The following is an 18,337-nucleotide window of genomic DNA, read 5'->3' as shown; positions in this document are numbered from 1 at the left end:
TTGTTACAAATCTTTTATTAAGATATTCATCATTGAATCCATTTGGACACGTTCTTTTATTATTATTATTATTATTATTATGTTGTATTTTACAGTTGTTAATGTGCAATTATACCTTTTGATAATGTCGGGTCACAGTTACAGGGCTTTCACAAAAGTTATTGGCACTTGGAACACAGAAAGAAGAGGTGGACTGGCGCTACAAGGGGGTACACAGGCCAAGCCAGTACTGCACGGATTGTGAAGAAGAAGAAATAAGCGCCGTAAATACCGTATACACCTCATGCTGTGAGTGTACAACAAACAATCTTACCTCTACGTGTGTCTATGTATAATGTACAGTATTTCTCTATACATGTATATTTCATATTTATATATGTACCATAGTGTGACACAATGATGCCCATGCCATGCCACACCGTATCCGTTCAAGTGTGTATAGGTCTACGTGTTGTGGGAAGTGTAAACACATGGGATGAAATGCATTGCACACACACACACAAAATAACACTTCTGCTCTTTTCACATCAAGTGTAATGAAGGCTGTCAATTGAAAAGTGACCCTAAAGCCCTAAACCAGTGTTGCTGCTCGGCGGGAGGGGAAAAAGAGCGAGAGAGAGAGCCCACAGTGGAATATTGTGACTCGGCTGCTGACGTAAAAGCAAGCAAACACGTCCGTCCTTCTGACAATGGTGCTGATTCACAGCTAGTATTGCAGTGTGAGTCCATGAATCATCACTCAGAAGTAAATATAGATCAGTCATTGCGTCTCTTAAAGGACGTCGTGAGTATGACTTAACACAGCCAGAAATGTGTTGATTGGAACGTATTTCAAAGAAAGGATCAGTCAGTGTAAAAAACCTCAATGTAATAATCAATTATTAACGATGACGCCAAATGTGTGGGATTGATTGTTGATGAATTGCATCTTGGGAGCTTGTTTTTGTTTTGAAACAATGCGCTTAATGTTTGGCTGTTCAAACAATTGTAAAAAATATATATATACTGGAAAAAAATATTGCTAATTCAAACATTTTATTAAAGAAAATAATAGTAATTTAACCATAAATTTGACAATTTACTTATAGTCAGTCAAAGTAGTTTTGTCCAATAACCACCTTTAATTGTGTAATTGTCTTAAACTTAGTGGATAAAGGCTGACTCTTTTGTCCCTTTAGTAAGTTTTTGCTGTATTTTGGCCATCATTTTAGTTGTGTACATGGTTTTTTACCAATATGTTTTTTTTTATGTTAAACCTAAAACTGTCAAAGTGTCAAACTCAGGTGTACGATGCACTGGTAGTTATTAATCAATACCCCAATGCCAAACTGGACATGTATGTCCTTAATTTTTCAAAATTATAGTAATCTTTTTTTATTTACGTATTTTTGCTCAAATTTTTAAATCAACTTCAGCCCTTTAAAAAAAAAAAAAAAAAAAAAAAAAAAGATGGCAGTGCGGACACTGCAGCTACTGGCTCTTTTGTGTGAATGGTCTCACTACATCCTAAATTAAAATATCATTTTTTTTCCATTTTAGTTTTTGAATGCCCCTTGTCACCGTTTTCAATTAGAATAAATCTGCATTGATTTTTACAGTATCTGATCAAAAGGCAATCAAAGGCTCATTAAAATCATTACCTGTTTAATATTTTTGTTTAGGACTGAAGTTTATTTAAAAATGTAAGCAAAATAGATAGGTCGCTTCATATGAAGCTTTACCACAAGTGGTATTCCTAAAATATCTATCCTACGTTCATAAGTGAGGAAACTACAGTTTCAATCAGTTTGGCTGTTCAGTATTGTGGCCAGTGATTGCCTCAGCCTCAGGCAGCTTTACAATATTAAATCAAAAATGTGAAAGGTGAGCAAAAGGTGTTATTTAACGTCTTAGGGGCTGTCATCTTGTAAGAATGTATATTTACAAGGTTTTTTTATGTTCTCGCTGTATAAATATTGGATTTATGATCAATTAATTTCTACAAAGTAGGACGTCCAAAACCAATGAACAGCGCCAAAACAAGGGATGATTACAAACTTTTTTTTTGCTTGCTTACTTTTTTTTCCCACCTTAATAAATGCACATCATCAACATTTAAATTTAACTTTTAACACACTAAAAAAAAAGGTATCAATATGCTGCCACACAGATCACAGCACCCACATACCAGCGCGTTATCTAACGTGTGCTATTGCAGTGGGCGTGTGGTAACTACATCTATGTATTTAACGTTCCGGCTACTCCATGGGGTATTGATTTGATCCATTTTTATTAGTTACATTCATAATTGAACCAACAGAATATAAATCAAAGCTACCATAAATTTTGGACTATAAGCCGCTACTTTTTCCTACACTTTGTGCCCTGGGGCTTATAAAACGGTGTGGCTAATCTAATAGATTTTCTTCGTTGATGGCCGTAATACAAAAAGTTTCCCCCCCAAAAAACAAGCAAATTAATTGAGAATGAGTTTTATTGTTTGTGCTATGGCGCCATCTTTTGGACAAATTTGCTGCAGTGACCTTCCCTTAACCGCTTTCAACCGGAAGTAGAGTGCCGTTCAGTCTTCTAGCCGTCAATAGCGTTCTACTCATTTGGATTTTTCATTCTTAAGTCCAAGCAACGTTTTTAAGTTTTAAAATATAACTAAAACTGTTTATACTTACTAAACCGTCCCATGTGTGATGTCTGTGGGAGTGTTTTCATGCCTATTTGTACACGTGATTGTAATGTAATGACGCCCACGTCGTTAGCATTTGCTAATATGCTAGCATTCTGACATGTCTGTGTTAGTATTATTACAATATTTTCCGGACAATGTTGGTACCGGTATATTAGCCGCACCCTCTAAATTGTAGGGGAAAAAAATAAGTTTCCACATATTAGCCGCACCGGACTATAACCCGCAGATACAAACCCCGTTTCCATATGAGTTGGGAAATTGTGTTAGATGTAAAAATAAACAGAATACGATGATTTGCAAACCATTTTTAACCCATATTCAGTTGAATATGCTACAAAGACAACATATTTGATGTTAAAACTGATAAACATATTTATGGGGGGAAATAATCATTAACTTTAAAATTGGATGCCAGCAACACGTGACAGGGAAGTTGGGAAAGGTGGAAATAAATACTGATAAAGTTGAGGAATGCTCATCAAACACTTATTTGGAGCATCCCACAGGTGTGCAGGCTAATAGGGAACAGATGGGTGCCATGATTGGGTATAAAAACGGCTTCCATGAAATGCTAAGTCATTCACAAACAAGGATAGGGCGAGGGTCACCAATTTGTAAGCAAATTGTTGAACAGTTTTAGAACAACATTTCTCAACGAGCTATTGCAAGGAATTTAGGGATTTTACCATCTACGGTCCGTGAAATCATCAAAAGGTTCAGACAATGTGTAGAAATCACTGCACGTAAGCGATGATATTACGGAACTTTGATACTTCAGGCGGTACTGCACCAAAAACCGACATCAGTGTGTAAAGGATATCACCACATGGGCTCAGGAACACTTCATAAAACCACTGTCAGTAACTACAGTTGGTCGCTACATCTGTAAGCGCAAGTTAAAACTCTACTATGCAAAGCTAAAGTAATTTATCAACAATACAAAGGAACGCTGCCGGCTTCGCTGGACCCGAGCTCATCTAAGATGGACTGATGCAAAGTGGAAAAGTGTTCTGTGGTCTGACGAGTCCACATTTCCAATTATATTTGGAAACTGTGGACGTGGTGTCCTCCAGAACAATGAGGAAAATAACCATCCGGATTGTTATAAGCGCAAAGATGAGAAGCCAGCATCTGTGATGGTATGGGGGTGTATTAGTGCCCAAGGCATGGGTAACTTACACATCTGTGAAGACACAATTAATGCTGAATGGTCCATACAGGTTTTGGAGCAACATATGTTGTCATCCAAACAACGTTATCATGGACGCCCATGCTTATTTCAGCAAAACAATGCCAAGCCACGTGTTACAACAGCGTGGCTTCGTAAAAAAGAGTGAGGTTACTTTCCTGGCCCGCCTGCAGTCCAGACCTGTCTCCCATCGAAAATGCGTGGCGCATTATGAAGCGTAAATTACGACAGCAGAAACCCCGGACTGTTGAACGGCTGAAGCTCTACGTAAAACAAGAATGGGAAAGAATTCCACTCTCAAAGCTTCAACAATTACTTTTCTCAGGTCCCAAACATTTATTGAGTGTTGTTAAAAGAAAAGGTGATGTAACACAGTGGTGAACATGCCCTTTCCAAACTCCTATGGCATGTGTTGCAGCCATGAAATTCTAAGTTAATTATTATTTGCAAAAAAAAAAAAGTTTCAGTTTGAACATCAAATATCTTGTCTTTGTAGTGCATTCAATTGAATATGGGTTGAAAAGGATTTGCAAATCATTGTATTCCGTTTATATTTACATCTAACACAATTTCCCAACTCATATGGAAACGGGGTTTGTATATCTGTTGTGAAATTAGTTATTTGCACAGAAATAATCTGTAAATGTTGATTTATATACCTTAATTGTTTCGAAAAACTGTGTCTGTAACACGGCAGTAAAATGGTTGATCAAACAAAACAAAAGTCATCATCATGGACCCACTAGCTGCTGAAGCTAGCTCTCCACTCAGATGAACAGACTCAATAACTCCACGGTGGCATCTTGGTGAGTTTACTGCGGAATTTGTGAAACTGAAACAATACAAAAGGAATGTTGTTGTAAGTTAATAAAACTAACAGGCACTCGTAAACGTTTTAGCATATTAGCTAATGCTAACGAAGCGAGTGTCATTACATTACAATAGCACGTACAAATATGCATGAAAACTCTCCTACAGACATGAGACGGTTTAGTGAGCATAAACCGTTTTAGTTGTACTGTTAAGCTTAAAAACGTTGCTTGTCGTTATGAATGTAGAATCCATAGGAGTAGAAACACTATGGACAGCTGAAAGACTGATAAAAGCACTATATGGAAGGACTCCGCGGCACCTGCAGTGAACAAACTCATCCAAAAGATAGCGCCATAACACAAACAATAAAACACATTTTTTATTTTTTTTTATTTTTTATAATTGCCATCAGCAAAGGAAAATCCCTAAATTAGCCACACCGTCTTATAAGGATTCACAAATTGTAGAGAAAAAAAAAGAACCAGTGTTTACGGTAACTTACAACTTTTTTTTGTATTGTTTCAGTTTCACAAATTCCTCAGTGAATTCAACAAAATGTCATCTTGGAGCTAGTGAGTCTGTTTTGCTGATTGGAGAGCCAGCTTCCGCAGCTACTGGATCCATGACAATGACTTCTTGTTTTGTTTGATCAGCCGTTTTACTGCCGCTTTAAAGGTATGTAACTATCTTCATTATTTATCAACATATAAATCTGCGGCTTCGGTCGATAGTCCGTAAAATACGGAATATTTTCCTAATCAATCCCACACAATGACATCATTCTTAACAATGGATGAATAGACTATTTTCTTTAATGCACATTCTCTGAGGTTAATGAAATCGTCAAAATGTTTTTCAACAGGAAGTGATGGAAGGACGGCAGAACAAAGAAGCCAGTGGGATGAGTGGAAGCAGCACAGGAGAATAGAGTGGAGGTGAACAAGCAGGAAGCACAACAGTCTTCAAAGATACTGGAGAGGTAAGTGGAGTGCTCATATGAGGTTTTGTAGTTATTTACTGCGTCATCCCAAAGTACTGCATCTCTTTTTGATTCTCTTTTATTTCGGCGCACACGCACATTCTCGCGGTTTAAACGAATAGCGTGCGCTGTGCGTCGCTGAAAGTGAGGTTGTTTAGCCTGGCGAGGAATGAAAAAGCAGCAGCGCGGTGACGCTGCACCATTCTTAAGAAAAATAGACCAGCTTTCTCTTCATGCGTGCCGGGAGAAATGAGCTCCGATCCACACCATGCACAAAAAGTCCGTAACAAACCCATCGGTCCAGTGACAGGAAGTGGAAGAGTGGAGGGGGGACAAGGACTAAGCTAAATTGCTACACTTCAATAAGGTGCACAAACCACTGCTTCTTCTCCCTAAGGTGCTTCGTAAAGCTCCACCCTGCCTCACATGAAAGGGACTCCAAAATAAAACACACACTTACCAGTAAAAATGAGCAATATTGCTTCTGACTTACCTGCCACGCTTCTGCTTATTGATTTCAATTGAAAAGGCACATTCCAATACTCCATAAATATTACTTATGGTTTTCCACCAAAGTAGAGACTTTTTGGGCTCTAAACTTCCGTGCACGTCATTGTCATGATAGTCAACAGTCACGCCGATGAAACGCTTCAAAAGTAGCAGTTCCACTGCTCGTTCCATCGTTCTCCGCCATAAAGCAAAAAGATTATTATTCATTATCCGGGACCCTGCGATGAGACGACTTTTTCACTGGGGAAAAAGGAGATCGCTCCTCTGTGGTCCAGACTTCAACAAGGTAAAACCCCCATCCCCCGCTGGCCGTGCTCACAGCACCACTCGTACATTTGAGCTATATTCTCTTCTAAAAATATCACCGTTACGATACTTGTTGCCCAGAAAACTTCTCTTGGATAAACAGCCCCTTTTCTTTTGTGCCTCTCTGGTCACCTTTTCAGCTTGCTAAATATATCAACAACAAAAAAAAGGGGGATATATTCATATAGGACAAACTTGAGGCGGGGTGAAGAAAACATAAGTGATAAGTGGAAGATGCAAGGATAGTGTTCACTTTTCATTTTACTGGCTGTTCCTTTTTTTTTCCTCCCCAGTCTGTGGAACGTAAGTCGAAGAAAACTCATAAAAAATGCCACCAACACTTACATTCAATACATTCACCACTTAGTCACCGCCTTCTAAGCCGCCGTCACGACTACCGGGAATGTGTTTCATACGCAACAAAAATGTGCTTACACACCTTCAAAAGGACAAAGAGTGCGGGAGGACAGCCAGGTGTCCTGCCACGCTCTACAAGCTCCGTTACGCGGTGAGAAAAGAAAAGCAGATGTCCATGTTGCGGCCGCAGCAGTGTAGTATGGACAGTCAAGAAGAGAGCAAGCACAACTGGGAAATACTGCTGTGCGCATGGCGCTCAAAATAACGCTCCGACGTCCCCGCTCACACCCGCTAGAGATTCACCTGAGGAGCCACCCGACTCCACGCCACCGCCGCCACCTGGGGCTTCTAGAGAGGCAGGGTCGAACGTGGGGTCGGCGCCCAGGGCGTCGTCCTCCGCTTTCACACCGTCGGAGAGGAAGGCAGAGTATGCGTCGCTCTCAGCGATCAGTAGCTTGAGCTTGGGGATCCAGCTCTTGCGGACCACACGCCGGGCGTTGGTGCACATGTCGGCGGCGATGGCGTTCATCTCGCTCTCTTTGAAACTGGTGGCAAAGTTCTGGCAATAAACTGCGGTGGGCGGGGAAAGAAACAAAAGTTAGAAAGAGCTATGTGTACATTGTAGGGGTGTAACGGTATTGCAGATGCAGCGGTATTTTGCTTTCTAAGTCTTCACAATAATACCGTGACGGTATCAAACATGAACTTGGTGTTTAGTTTTTTTTTTTTGGCGCTTTAGCGTTGGACTGGTCTGAAAATACACATTATCTCACGGAATCCTCTGCGCAACGCAAAGCCGGCAAGGTGGGGCGGTGTGGAATGCCGTAAGCGGGAAGTGAAGTGTGTTTGTAAGATGAGAGAAATTGTTTTTTAGCCATTTCCTGAAAAATGTCCTCAAAAACCATCCATAACTGTTTGAGGTATGTTTCTAACAAACAAACCCTGACAGAAACACCACCTTTATGGCGGAGGTAAGAAAGTCTGCGTTTTGCAAAGCAAAGTGCGGCACTTTTGTTTCCAAGGCGAGACAAAACCAGCCGGTTATGTCACACCGCACTGAGGTAGTCACAAAAAACTGTACACTGCAGGAAATATGAGGAAACTAAAAAACTATTTAGGAACTCCTCAATCCATCATCCATTTTCTACCTCTTGTTGTTATAATCCGATGCGCCCTTTGTATGAAAATAGGCCTAAATAGACCCGCTCATTGGCAGTGCACCTTATAATCTGGTGCGCCCTATGGTCCGAAAAATATGGTCATTTATTTATCCAGGGTAAGACAATTAAGAGCATATTTTCATTTGCAATGCTGACCTATTAAAGAGGCAGCATTCACATCTTAGAGATGTTACATGCGAGGCTCTCATTGGCCAAAATGTGTTGAAACATAAATGAGTGTTGAACATAGACAAGCGCAAAACACACGGAGAAAGTCTGCAACTTGACAGAGAAGACAGCAGACAATGACGGCGAATTTGGTAGTAATTCTCGCTGTGATAATAATGTATTATTACTTGTATTAGTTATAATTATTTAAAACAGTACAGTAATTTGACAATGAGTTCTGAGTATGTGCGTCTACTGCCATCCAGTGTGTACCTTTTAAGTCTTGTAGTATAAAATGGATAAAACATCAATACCGTAATTGTTTTACAACTTTTGGCAGAAATTGTTTTTTTTTAGGTTAAGGTTACATGGAACACCCAAAACATTGATAGCAAACTTATTAAAACTCAAGTGTATTCAATGTTATTGTAAAAATACTTGTCTTTCAGAAAAAGCTCCCGCATATTCAGGCTCTTTAGGCCGCAACCATCACAATAAAACAAAAGCCTGCCAAATCCTGGAGGGACATTATCAGTAAGGCAAGTTCTAAGCCAATTTGATTAAGTCAGTCAGCACTAGGTGGGTAAAACGATTCTGTGATGCATCACTATTGGAACGTAGACGATCCTGAATCGAAAGAAGTGATTATTTATGCAGTGTTTCCCATATTCATTTACCATGACAAGTAAAACAACCAAAACAAATATTTACCTTTTAAGGTAAAATACATTGGTTTTATGTACATTTTGTTTCGTTAAAATCTCATGTGTTATATGTGTGTGTAAACAATCGCAATGCTAATATTCGTTAGTCTGTCTTTTACGTTGGCATTGAGCTAGGGGCATTAGAGCCAACCTTTGTCGGGGCCGACCTAAGGACCTCAATGAACGATCAGATCTCTGCCATGTTCAGGGACGTAGCACCAAATTCAAGGCTACCATTCACAAAACTCCTGAAAGGCCGCCATCCCAACCCTAAACCCTACAAGTTTCGCCGCCACATACACATTGTTTAAGTTTACATGCACTCAAAACTAATTATCGGCTGATTTGGTCGAAACCAGCTTTTTACAATGGTTTGACTTTTTAAAGATGTCATTAACATATCCAGATCATCCATCTATCCATCCATTTTCTACCGCTTGTCCCTTTCGAGGTCGTCGGGGGTGGTGGAGACTATCTCAGGTGCATTCATTATTTCTATTATTATGATTATATTAGTAATAGCGAATCTGCAGGGAAGCTGCAAGATCTGTGATGATAATGTGTTAACAACGCCATAAGCCGACATATTTTTCTCCCGGATCTTCACGATGTGAACAAAGAGCTACACTGAGGATGAAGAGGGTGTAGGACTCCGCCGCCTTTCGGGGAGATCCGTAGAGATCCACGCTAATCTGCCTTGTTTAAAACGTGTTGAAAACGGCTTTCCACTGTCGTTGAATTCACGGCGGTTTGAGAAAAGCCATGAACTTCAGTGTGAACGCCCCTTTAGTAGACGCCACTAAATGTCACGTTTTAAGTCATCAATTGTGTGCTAGAGATGCAGAGTGTGGATATGAAAATTTCATATGATGGTTATCGTTATAGCGGTATTTTTGAATGTACTCAAAAGTTACATACACATACTGACATTTTTCGACCACGTTTTTTACTATTTTAAATACGGTAACTAAAATAAATATACAAACTCTTAGAAAACCAATTGTTTTGTGTGTTTGTGTTTCTTATGCTTCACTGTGTTTTAGTATTCATATTGGTTTGTACTATACAACTTTATGATTTATTTAAATGAAAAGTGAGTAGCAAATAAAATCTATTATTATTAATTTTGGGTGGCTTTTTTATATCTGGGAATATTTTCATTCTAGCATTTACAGTAAGAAAGGAATTCATATGGTGCCATTCCAGAGTGGATCTCGCATGAGAGGTCGAGGCGGGGGTAATGCTTTTGCAATTTAGTATGCTGCTAGGTGTATCTCACATTAGAGGAATAGACGCGGTTAATCCTTTGGCAATTCAGTCTGCTGAATATGATGGAAAGCGCCACTCTACATAGCAACTGATGCTGTGGTCAAAGATGGAATTGCCATAAAACCCATTTTACTGTAAGATATTCAACACTCCACTGCCATCTGGTGGCTAGTGTGGATAGTGCACCCCCTCAATTTGTCACGTTTCATGTGTCAGGTAACCCATGACAAATGAATGCCTGTGTTATAATGAATACCCTTCCTACTGTCAGCTAGCAGGCTAGCGCCAATCAGTCCATGAGTTTATGAAAGTGTAGTTTTCCGTCACAATTTTTGGGATAATTCAATTTAAAACAGTAATACTAACCGTCTGGAGTTTTACTGCAATTATCATTATTACCGTTTATCGTTACATCCCTATTCGGCTCGATAGAAAGTATGAAAGAGGTGTCGTCTTATATTAAGGTTCATCTGATATCTAGTCAAAACAGTAATTAGTGTTTGCCTTTGTGAAAAAGTAATACAGTTCAAAGGAAAGTAGGTCAAACTAGTTACAGAACGTAATTAGATACTACGTAACAACTGAACACTGTAAAATGATTATATAAATGCGCTGAAATGCAACAACAAAAAGAGTCTGCTCACATTTAACAGCATGCAACACTCTGTTGTCCAGTGGCTTGCGGCTGGGGTCATTGGTGGATGAGCGGATGCCTGTCCCACAGCTGTTAGCCAGTGTATTCCTGAGCACAAGAAAAATAATTGTAAGGTTGTTTATCCACACGACCAGCTTGATTATAAGTGGATATCAAGGGCAGCACACTGGCAGGTGGAAACCAACCTGTCAAAGAAGGCAGCCAGCAGCCTCCTCAGCAGCACCTTGTGTCTGGTCCCTGCACTTACGTGACAGTTCATCAGCTGGGCTCGTGAAATGAACACAGACGTACCTGTGGACGCACATACAGAGAAAATAAACAGGACAAAAACAAATACTTCTGAGGTTATCTAGTATTATTCCTCATTCTCTCTTTAAGAAATACATTGCAATGCACAGAGCATTAACGTCTTTGACACAGACGCTGAGTCACAAGTGTGTTGTGTTTTTAGCACACTGATGCCAAGCCTGCTAATTTAACAACGACGTCATCTTAAAGCATAAATTCCCCTCTCACACGCAACTATGTCTCGTATGGGTGGCCATGATAAATCATCTATAATTTGTCTATAATGTGGATTGTGAGCAATGGGTAGCTGGCTGTATGTTGAAGCAATTTTGTAAAAAGAGGAATAGATTTTACGTTAAATATTGCCGGTCCGAGTGCATTAATTTAGCACCCACTCGGCAGCTGACTAAAAATGGATGCAGTAAACACAAAGAGGCAAATTTGCGGTCATTGTCAAATACTGTATGAACCAACATAAAAAACTGGTCAAAAGTTCCATCCATCCATCCATCATCTTCCGCTTATCCGAGGTCGGGTCGCGGGGGCAGCAGCCTAAGCAGGGAAGCCCAGACTTCCCTATCTCCAGCCACTTCGTCTAGCTCTTCCCGGGGGATCCCGAGGCGTTCCCAGGCCAGCCGGGAGACATAGTCTTTCCAACGTGTCCTGGGTCTTCCCCGTGGCCTCCTACCAGCTGGACGTGCCCTAAACACATCCCTAGGGAGGCGTTCGGGTGGCATCCTGACCAGATGCCCGAACCACCTCATCTGGCTCCTCTCGATGTGGAGGAGCAGCGGCTTTACGTTGAGCTCCTCCCGGATGGCAGAGCTTCTCAACCTATCTCTAAGGGAGAGCCCCGCCACCCGGCGGAGGAAACTCATTTCGGCCGCTTGTACCCGTGATCTTATCCTTTCGGTCATGACCCAAAGCTCATGACCATAGGTGAGGATGGGAACGTAGATCGACCGGTAAATTGAACTCCTAGGAGTTCAAGTACCTAGGAGTCTTGTTCACGAGTGGGGGAAGAGTGGATCGTGGTCAAAAGTTCACATTTAGAAGTGGTTAATAACTCCAGAATTTTATATAAATTGCCTTTGGGGAAAATTAACATTTTGGAATCTTTATCTGACTGTTCTGAACTCCTGTTTCCATGCAAAACTCATACTGCACTAACTAAGGCTTCCTAAAAGACTTGTATCATGGCAGTGAGTCTTGGTCAAAAATGTTTTGGAGCACATGCTATGCTTGTATGCATGTACAGTAAAACAGATGTCTTTAGAGTTGTATAGTCATTGAGCGCACAGGTATATTGACAGCACCCACTCGATTTTTGCAGAAAAATATCATTTTCCATATAATAGCTGCATCGGACTATAAGCCTCAGGTATATAGGTTGTGAAATGAGCTATTTACACAAAAAGATTTTGTAGATGTTTGTTTCCAAAATTGTTTCCAAACGGTGTCTATAACACGGGAGTAAAACGGCTAATCAAACAAAACTAAAATTCCTGTCATCGACACACTGGCTGTGAAAGCTAGTTCTGCAATCACCTAAATAGACTCAAAAAGTCCATGGTGACGTTTTGGTAAATTTACCTAAAGGAAACAATACAAAAAGAATGCCATTTTAAGTTAATAAAACTAACAAAGACACTGGAAAATGTGTACCGGTAAACATATTAGCTAATGCTAACAACGCTAGCTTGATTACATTACGATAGCACATACAAATATGCATGAAAACACTCCTACAGACATCACACATGGGACGGTTTAATAAGTAAGAATAGTTTTATATTGTAAAACTTGTAGTTTTTAATTTTATTGTTTTTATGTTAAATGTTATTGTTATTTTTTATTTTAATTATGTTGTTATATTGTGTAAATGCATGTTGATGACACATTCTAGCTGTGTCCCACAGATTTGACAGCGTCCTCAGCAGCTCATCACATGGCAAAGCTGCTTCTAAATCACTAATGCCCGCACATATATCGCGTTTATTGTAACTAAAACTCGAGAACCACTACTCGACACATCAGAGAAAGATACAAAAAAGCATAGCTTGATGATAAGCTACAGATCTTGATAAGCTAGAATTAATACAATCAATACAAATCAACAGTAACGATACCTTGTATAGTATCAGTTAATGGTCAGTACTACAGTAACTAGATCGATATTTTTTATTATCAGAAAATCAATTTTTTTATGTCAGACAAAATTCAATTGTCACATTTGTATTTGACTGGAAATAAGATATAGTACAAGAACTTCAAGCTGGCCTGCTTTTACAAGTGCAGTTTATTATTTTAATTTGCTATAAACAAGCTCATGTTAAGACTATTGACACACACATGCACGCGCACACACACAGTACTTACCTGAGACCAGCTCTAGTTTCTCAGCAGGATCTCCTTCCTCATAGAGTTTTGGATGACAGCGGTTGCCTATCTGGGCAATAAGTTCTGCAGGAAGGCACGTGAGGTCTCTGCCCCGCATTCGCCCCCGTGTCTCCGTGTGGTCAGGTAGAGCCTCTACGCGCTCACCAGCAGCTGAGGAAACACAATGCCAAAACATTAGAAGATAAATAAAAACACCCCATCATTTTATTGTGTTGAGATTGGACTGACCGTTACCTGCAGCTCCCATGTTGAGCATGCTGTACATGGTGTACATGTTGCAGATTTGCCTGTACTGCTCTTCGGCGCACTCCTCTGCACCCTCTTCTTCCTCCTCGTCATCGTGGTAGCTGATGGGCGAGTCACTGGCGTAGGTGCCGGGGCTGGCACCCTCCGACATGCCGACGCCAGACGTAGAGCTGCCGTTGGTGCCAGCGGCGCCACTAAGCCCGCCGCTTGCCACCATGCCGGCCAGGCTCGTTGCCGTAGCACCCATACCCATGGCCAATCCGAGCGCTCCGGGGCTCTGGATGGTACTGCCCCGTACTGCCTCCTGTGAGTAACGCGCTGCCTTTCTGGCTCCTCCTCCTGCACCGGAGCCTCCTCCGCCTCCGTCGCGGCTGCTGCCGCCCTCCCACAGCCGCTTGGCGACAGGAGTGCAGACCACCGAATGAGCGGCAGCTTCCGGTTGGCTGGCTGGTTGTTCCGTTTTTACACGGGACACCAAGGGGAGGGGCGTCAAGCAGGCGGCGGGCCGGGCCCCGTTGGTTCCGGTTTGGGTTACAGGGCTCTGAGGCTCAGATGGTGGAGCCTCCTCTGCATTAAGACCTTGTGAGTCACAACTGGGGGAAGAAACCTGGAGATGAATGTATATATTAGTGCTGTGGCATATATGAAGAATGTGTTCGTAATGACAACATAGTACAACTATGACTGACCGAGGGGGTGAACCACAACATTAGGTACATCTGCACAATGTCTCTCATTGAACAAAGGAAAACAACTACATTTACAATGAAGTTGTGCAATATTTACAACATAAATGATATCAATTTGGCAGAGAATAGAGCTTTTAATACTATCATTATCATTATAACCTGATACTGCTGTGTCCTGCAAATTTGACCGCTGCAAGCGAACAAGGTTGTCCTCAACGCAATGTAGCGTCCTCGTTAGTGACAAACGTCTCCAGAGTGCAGCTAAATCCCCAATCAAAGTATGTTTCTTATAAGCTATCTCTGAAGGACTACAGGACATGGAATAGTTAAACATGCTCCACTCTACACGAGCTTGTGAATTTATGTACTACTTTGTAAAATTTTGGTGGAATGGCTCCACCCATCATAGAAATATCCACAACTTCGAAACACGTATGATCTGCATAATCACACCGAAAAATAAATATTGTAAAAAATTGTATACATTTTAAAAATCTAGGAAAAAAAGACAATCCTTTAAGAAGGTTCTTTATATTTTCATGGATAATATTTTAACCTATTTGGCTGGGGTTAGACTCACTTCTGCTTCAATATGGTGCAGACTCTCAGTGTTTCACTCAAATTGCTTCACCAAGTTAGCTAGCCACAGTACACACTCGATCATGTTTGAGGTGATTTCTTTCTTTTATTCAATGAATATCATCCACTTGTTCTTAAAAGCACTGTCCTTCACACTAACATTCTTCCTTCACGTGCTGGGAAAAACAAATTATGTCAAGATCGAATTATAAGCTAATGCTGGCGAGTAAGATCAGATGTTTCAGGGTTCATTGTGGCTTTCGCTACGCTTACAAATGGCGGGCATGCTTGTAACTGAAATGTTTGTTTGTAACTTGAAATATAACAATTAGCCGAGAGACAGCTCTTGTCTCAAAACACTCTTTAGTTGAGGTATCACTGTAAGCATGGAAATATGTCAATGTAATTGTTTATAAAATCTGCTGTGTTGATACGCAGACCACAATATTTCCACTTGCTCTCTTGAGCGTCTTTTCTAGTTATCTTCCACCGAGGGAGAACTTTTATTACAGCTCCTGGGTGTGCATAAACGGTCAAACACGGGGTGTTGTAATTAGACAATTAATAAACAGATTAAGTTGTGTATTAGCTCAGTGCTTTCTCTCATTTACATTCTGCTTTCATGTACATAAATACAAAAGGCACTCATAGATAAATGCTTTATAAACTAGAAAAGGTCAGAGGATCCAAAAGGCAGCAATAAAACCGTGCATACTTTGAGAATACTTTAGAGCATTAGTTCTTATAATTTTTTTTCACCAAGTAACATCTCAGAAAACACTTGGCTCTCCAAGTACCACCATAATGACCAACATTAAAATGTGGTAGCATAGTAGGCCCACATATTCATTAAAAACAATGTAGGGGAGCATATTTAATATTTTGGACATTGTAAAATTACACACATTTCAAACAGTAACACTGTCTTTGAATATAGGAAATAGTACGAAAATAATGAATCAAATCTTTGGCGTACCACAGTTTGAGAATACTGCCTCATAGAAATATTATATTTTCGCTTCAGCGTTTGGCCAGACAAATGATTCAGATAGATTTCAAGTAAAATACTTTTATTTTTACCTTTAGGAAAAATTCAGTGCCTTTTTCCATGATCTGTTGGATCTGCAGGAATCCAGCAGTATACATGAGGAGGAACTGGTCCCCCACAGTCATGCTCAGACGACCCGTGTAGCAGAAAGACAAAATCTGCTGGAAGCTTTGAGGCTGCACCGCCGGCGGGAGCTCCACCACTGCTGGGCTGGCCTCGTTGCCATTGCAGCCTCCGCTGTTGCTGAAAAGGTCCCGGAAGTAAGAACTGCTCGCAGCCAACACAGCACGATGGGCCTTTAACAACAACAACAAAAAAAGGGTGAGTCTGATTAGACATATGACAACACATTATTTGCAACTTCTACACAGTAACAACTCAATAACGTCACCTTCTCGTGAGAATACTTGCAAAGAATAGTCGATTACTGAACTCAACTTTGTAGATAGACCAAGTGGAATACAACTGATATAGTGTTCTTATAAAAACTAATCTGAGATAGGCTCCAGCTCAGATGGACGGTGTTTTTCGTTTTGTAGGTCTAGAAGCAATGGAACCACATAATGGATTTCACACCGCGGTAACAACTAGCTGGGGACGCAATTAAGTTGAGACCCAACGAGTTTGCTGCCTGCACAGGCTCCAAGGAAATTGAAAGTAAATGAAAACAAAGCATAGAGTGCTAATTTCAAACAATGAAAAATACATAATTCTATATATCAGTTAGGGCCGCGGATTTCAGGGTACCTTATGATGCAACATGGCTCGTGATAAGTATACGGCGATGCTGCAAACAGCATGGTGCAAAAACAATGACACCGTTTTAATGCAACCCGGCTGTCAACTAGAAGATGGCATCTCATGTCTGTCGAGTAGCTCAAATCTATTAAGTACAAACATAACAAAACAAAAATAAGTGTTTAGCATTTGTAGGTATTTGTCAGGGCCGCCTTAAACTATGGGGGGGGCCACAGGGCTGAAGGAATTTTTGGGGGAGGGGCCCCAATCCTCAACACCCCCACCCTGAAAACACAGTTTGAAAAATAGAATAATTATTTACTCAACAGAACAGCAGCAATGTAAAAATGCCATGCATTTAAACATAATAGTGTTCATGAATACATGCTTTTAGCTCAGTCGTCAGCACGCTCGTTTCTCGCTGGTGTGAGAGGCGAGTGTGCTGGGTTCGAGGCCGGATCTGAGCAGTATGAAAAAACATTGCATTCGAGAGAGAGAGTACATAATCGCTACACGAAGCAGAGCTGTGCCGTGAACACCAATAATTGCATTGTACCGTCAAAATTGGGGACCCCTAATTGGGGGATAAGCGTGTGCATTAAGGTGGTCTTGGTCCTAAATGAATGCAGTCAAGATTGACCGTGATTGCAATAAAGTAAATTCAAGCAACTCTGTTACATTTGTAGTGATCATTTAAGTGTTCATGCTGCTTTCTGTTATGACAAAAGTGTACATCACTGTCTTTACAGACACTGTAATATGATTGTTCATGTTTTTCAGTCACAACAAATTGGTGTCATATTGCAGTGTTGTGCATTAGAAACTCAAACATGTTTCATGTTGTCGTAGAAGCTAGTTTATCTCTCGCCGTAGGGCTAATATTGTTAAATGGCGATGTGTTACTGTGCTAGAAAAAGAGTTCCTCAGTGTTTGCTTTTACAATAACAACGTCTCTACAGTTTGGTTATTATACAGGTTATGGAATGTAAATGAAGTATTGTTGACAGTTTTTGAATGCATTTTTAAAATGATGTAGAGGTAGAATTGATTGCTCACATTAGTTGCATTGCTGGCCACCCAGAATGAGCCAATTTGTATATGTTAGAAAGCAAAAAAAAACAAAAACCTTTTGTCTTCTTGTTCCTCATAATGATTGTGAAGGATAGGCAAACTTGCAGTTCCCCTTTAAATTTTGCAACAGTTTGCCATATCGATATTTGGATATATCAATTGCGGTAAGAAAACAGTTTGACTTCAATATAATCCAGTTGGATCCTAAATAGTAAAAATATTGAGGTAAACAGATGATCTTTGGTTACGAATTCATGCAGTTGGCATGTTGTCATACATGCTCAATTTATTCCCTTGTTTATTCGGTACGTCTTTTTTCTAGTCATGAGGGGACAGCGTGGCGAAGTTGGTAGAGTGCCTGTGCCAGCAATCTGAGGGTTGCTGGTTCAATCAGCACCTTCTACCAACCTAGTCACGTTCGTTGTGTCCTTGGGCAAGACACTTCACCCTTGCTCCTGATGGGCCCTGGTGAGCGCCTTGCATGG

At 40.6% G+C, this 18,337-nt stretch overlaps 1 protein-coding gene across 2 annotated transcripts in view; it reads right to left on the bottom strand.

Annotated features, from left to right (window-relative positions):
- Positions 1-18,337, bottom strand: part of nacc1a (nucleus accumbens associated 1, BEN and BTB (POZ) domain containing a) — a 42,209-nt gene continuing 23,872 nt past the window's right edge. The window contains exons 3-8 of one of the 2 annotated variants that reach the window (XM_061885476.1): positions 16,076-16,339; positions 13,716-14,334; positions 13,461-13,631; positions 10,979-11,084; positions 10,783-10,880; positions 1-7,407 (exon numbers count right to left, since the gene is read on the bottom strand). In XM_061885476.1, the coding sequence (XP_061741460.1) occupies positions 7,094-7,407; positions 10,783-10,880; positions 10,979-11,084; positions 13,461-13,631; positions 13,716-14,334; positions 16,076-16,339 (1,572 nt within the window). In that variant the 3' untranslated portion in view covers positions 1-7,093. Of the gene's footprint in view, positions 7,408-10,782; positions 10,881-10,978; positions 11,085-13,460; positions 13,632-13,709; positions 14,335-16,075; positions 16,340-18,337 lie in introns of both variants that reach the window. The other variant, XM_061885474.1, reaches the window with a different exon arrangement.

The sequence above is a fragment of the Nerophis ophidion genome, linkage group LG23, assembly GCF_033978795.1.
Source record: "Nerophis ophidion isolate RoL-2023_Sa linkage group LG23, RoL_Noph_v1.0, whole genome shotgun sequence".
Lineage (NCBI taxonomy): Eukaryota > Metazoa > Chordata > Actinopteri > Syngnathiformes > Syngnathidae > Nerophis > Nerophis ophidion.
The sequence above is the reverse complement of the archived record's forward strand: the minus strand, read 5'-3'. Positions and strand labels throughout refer to the sequence as shown.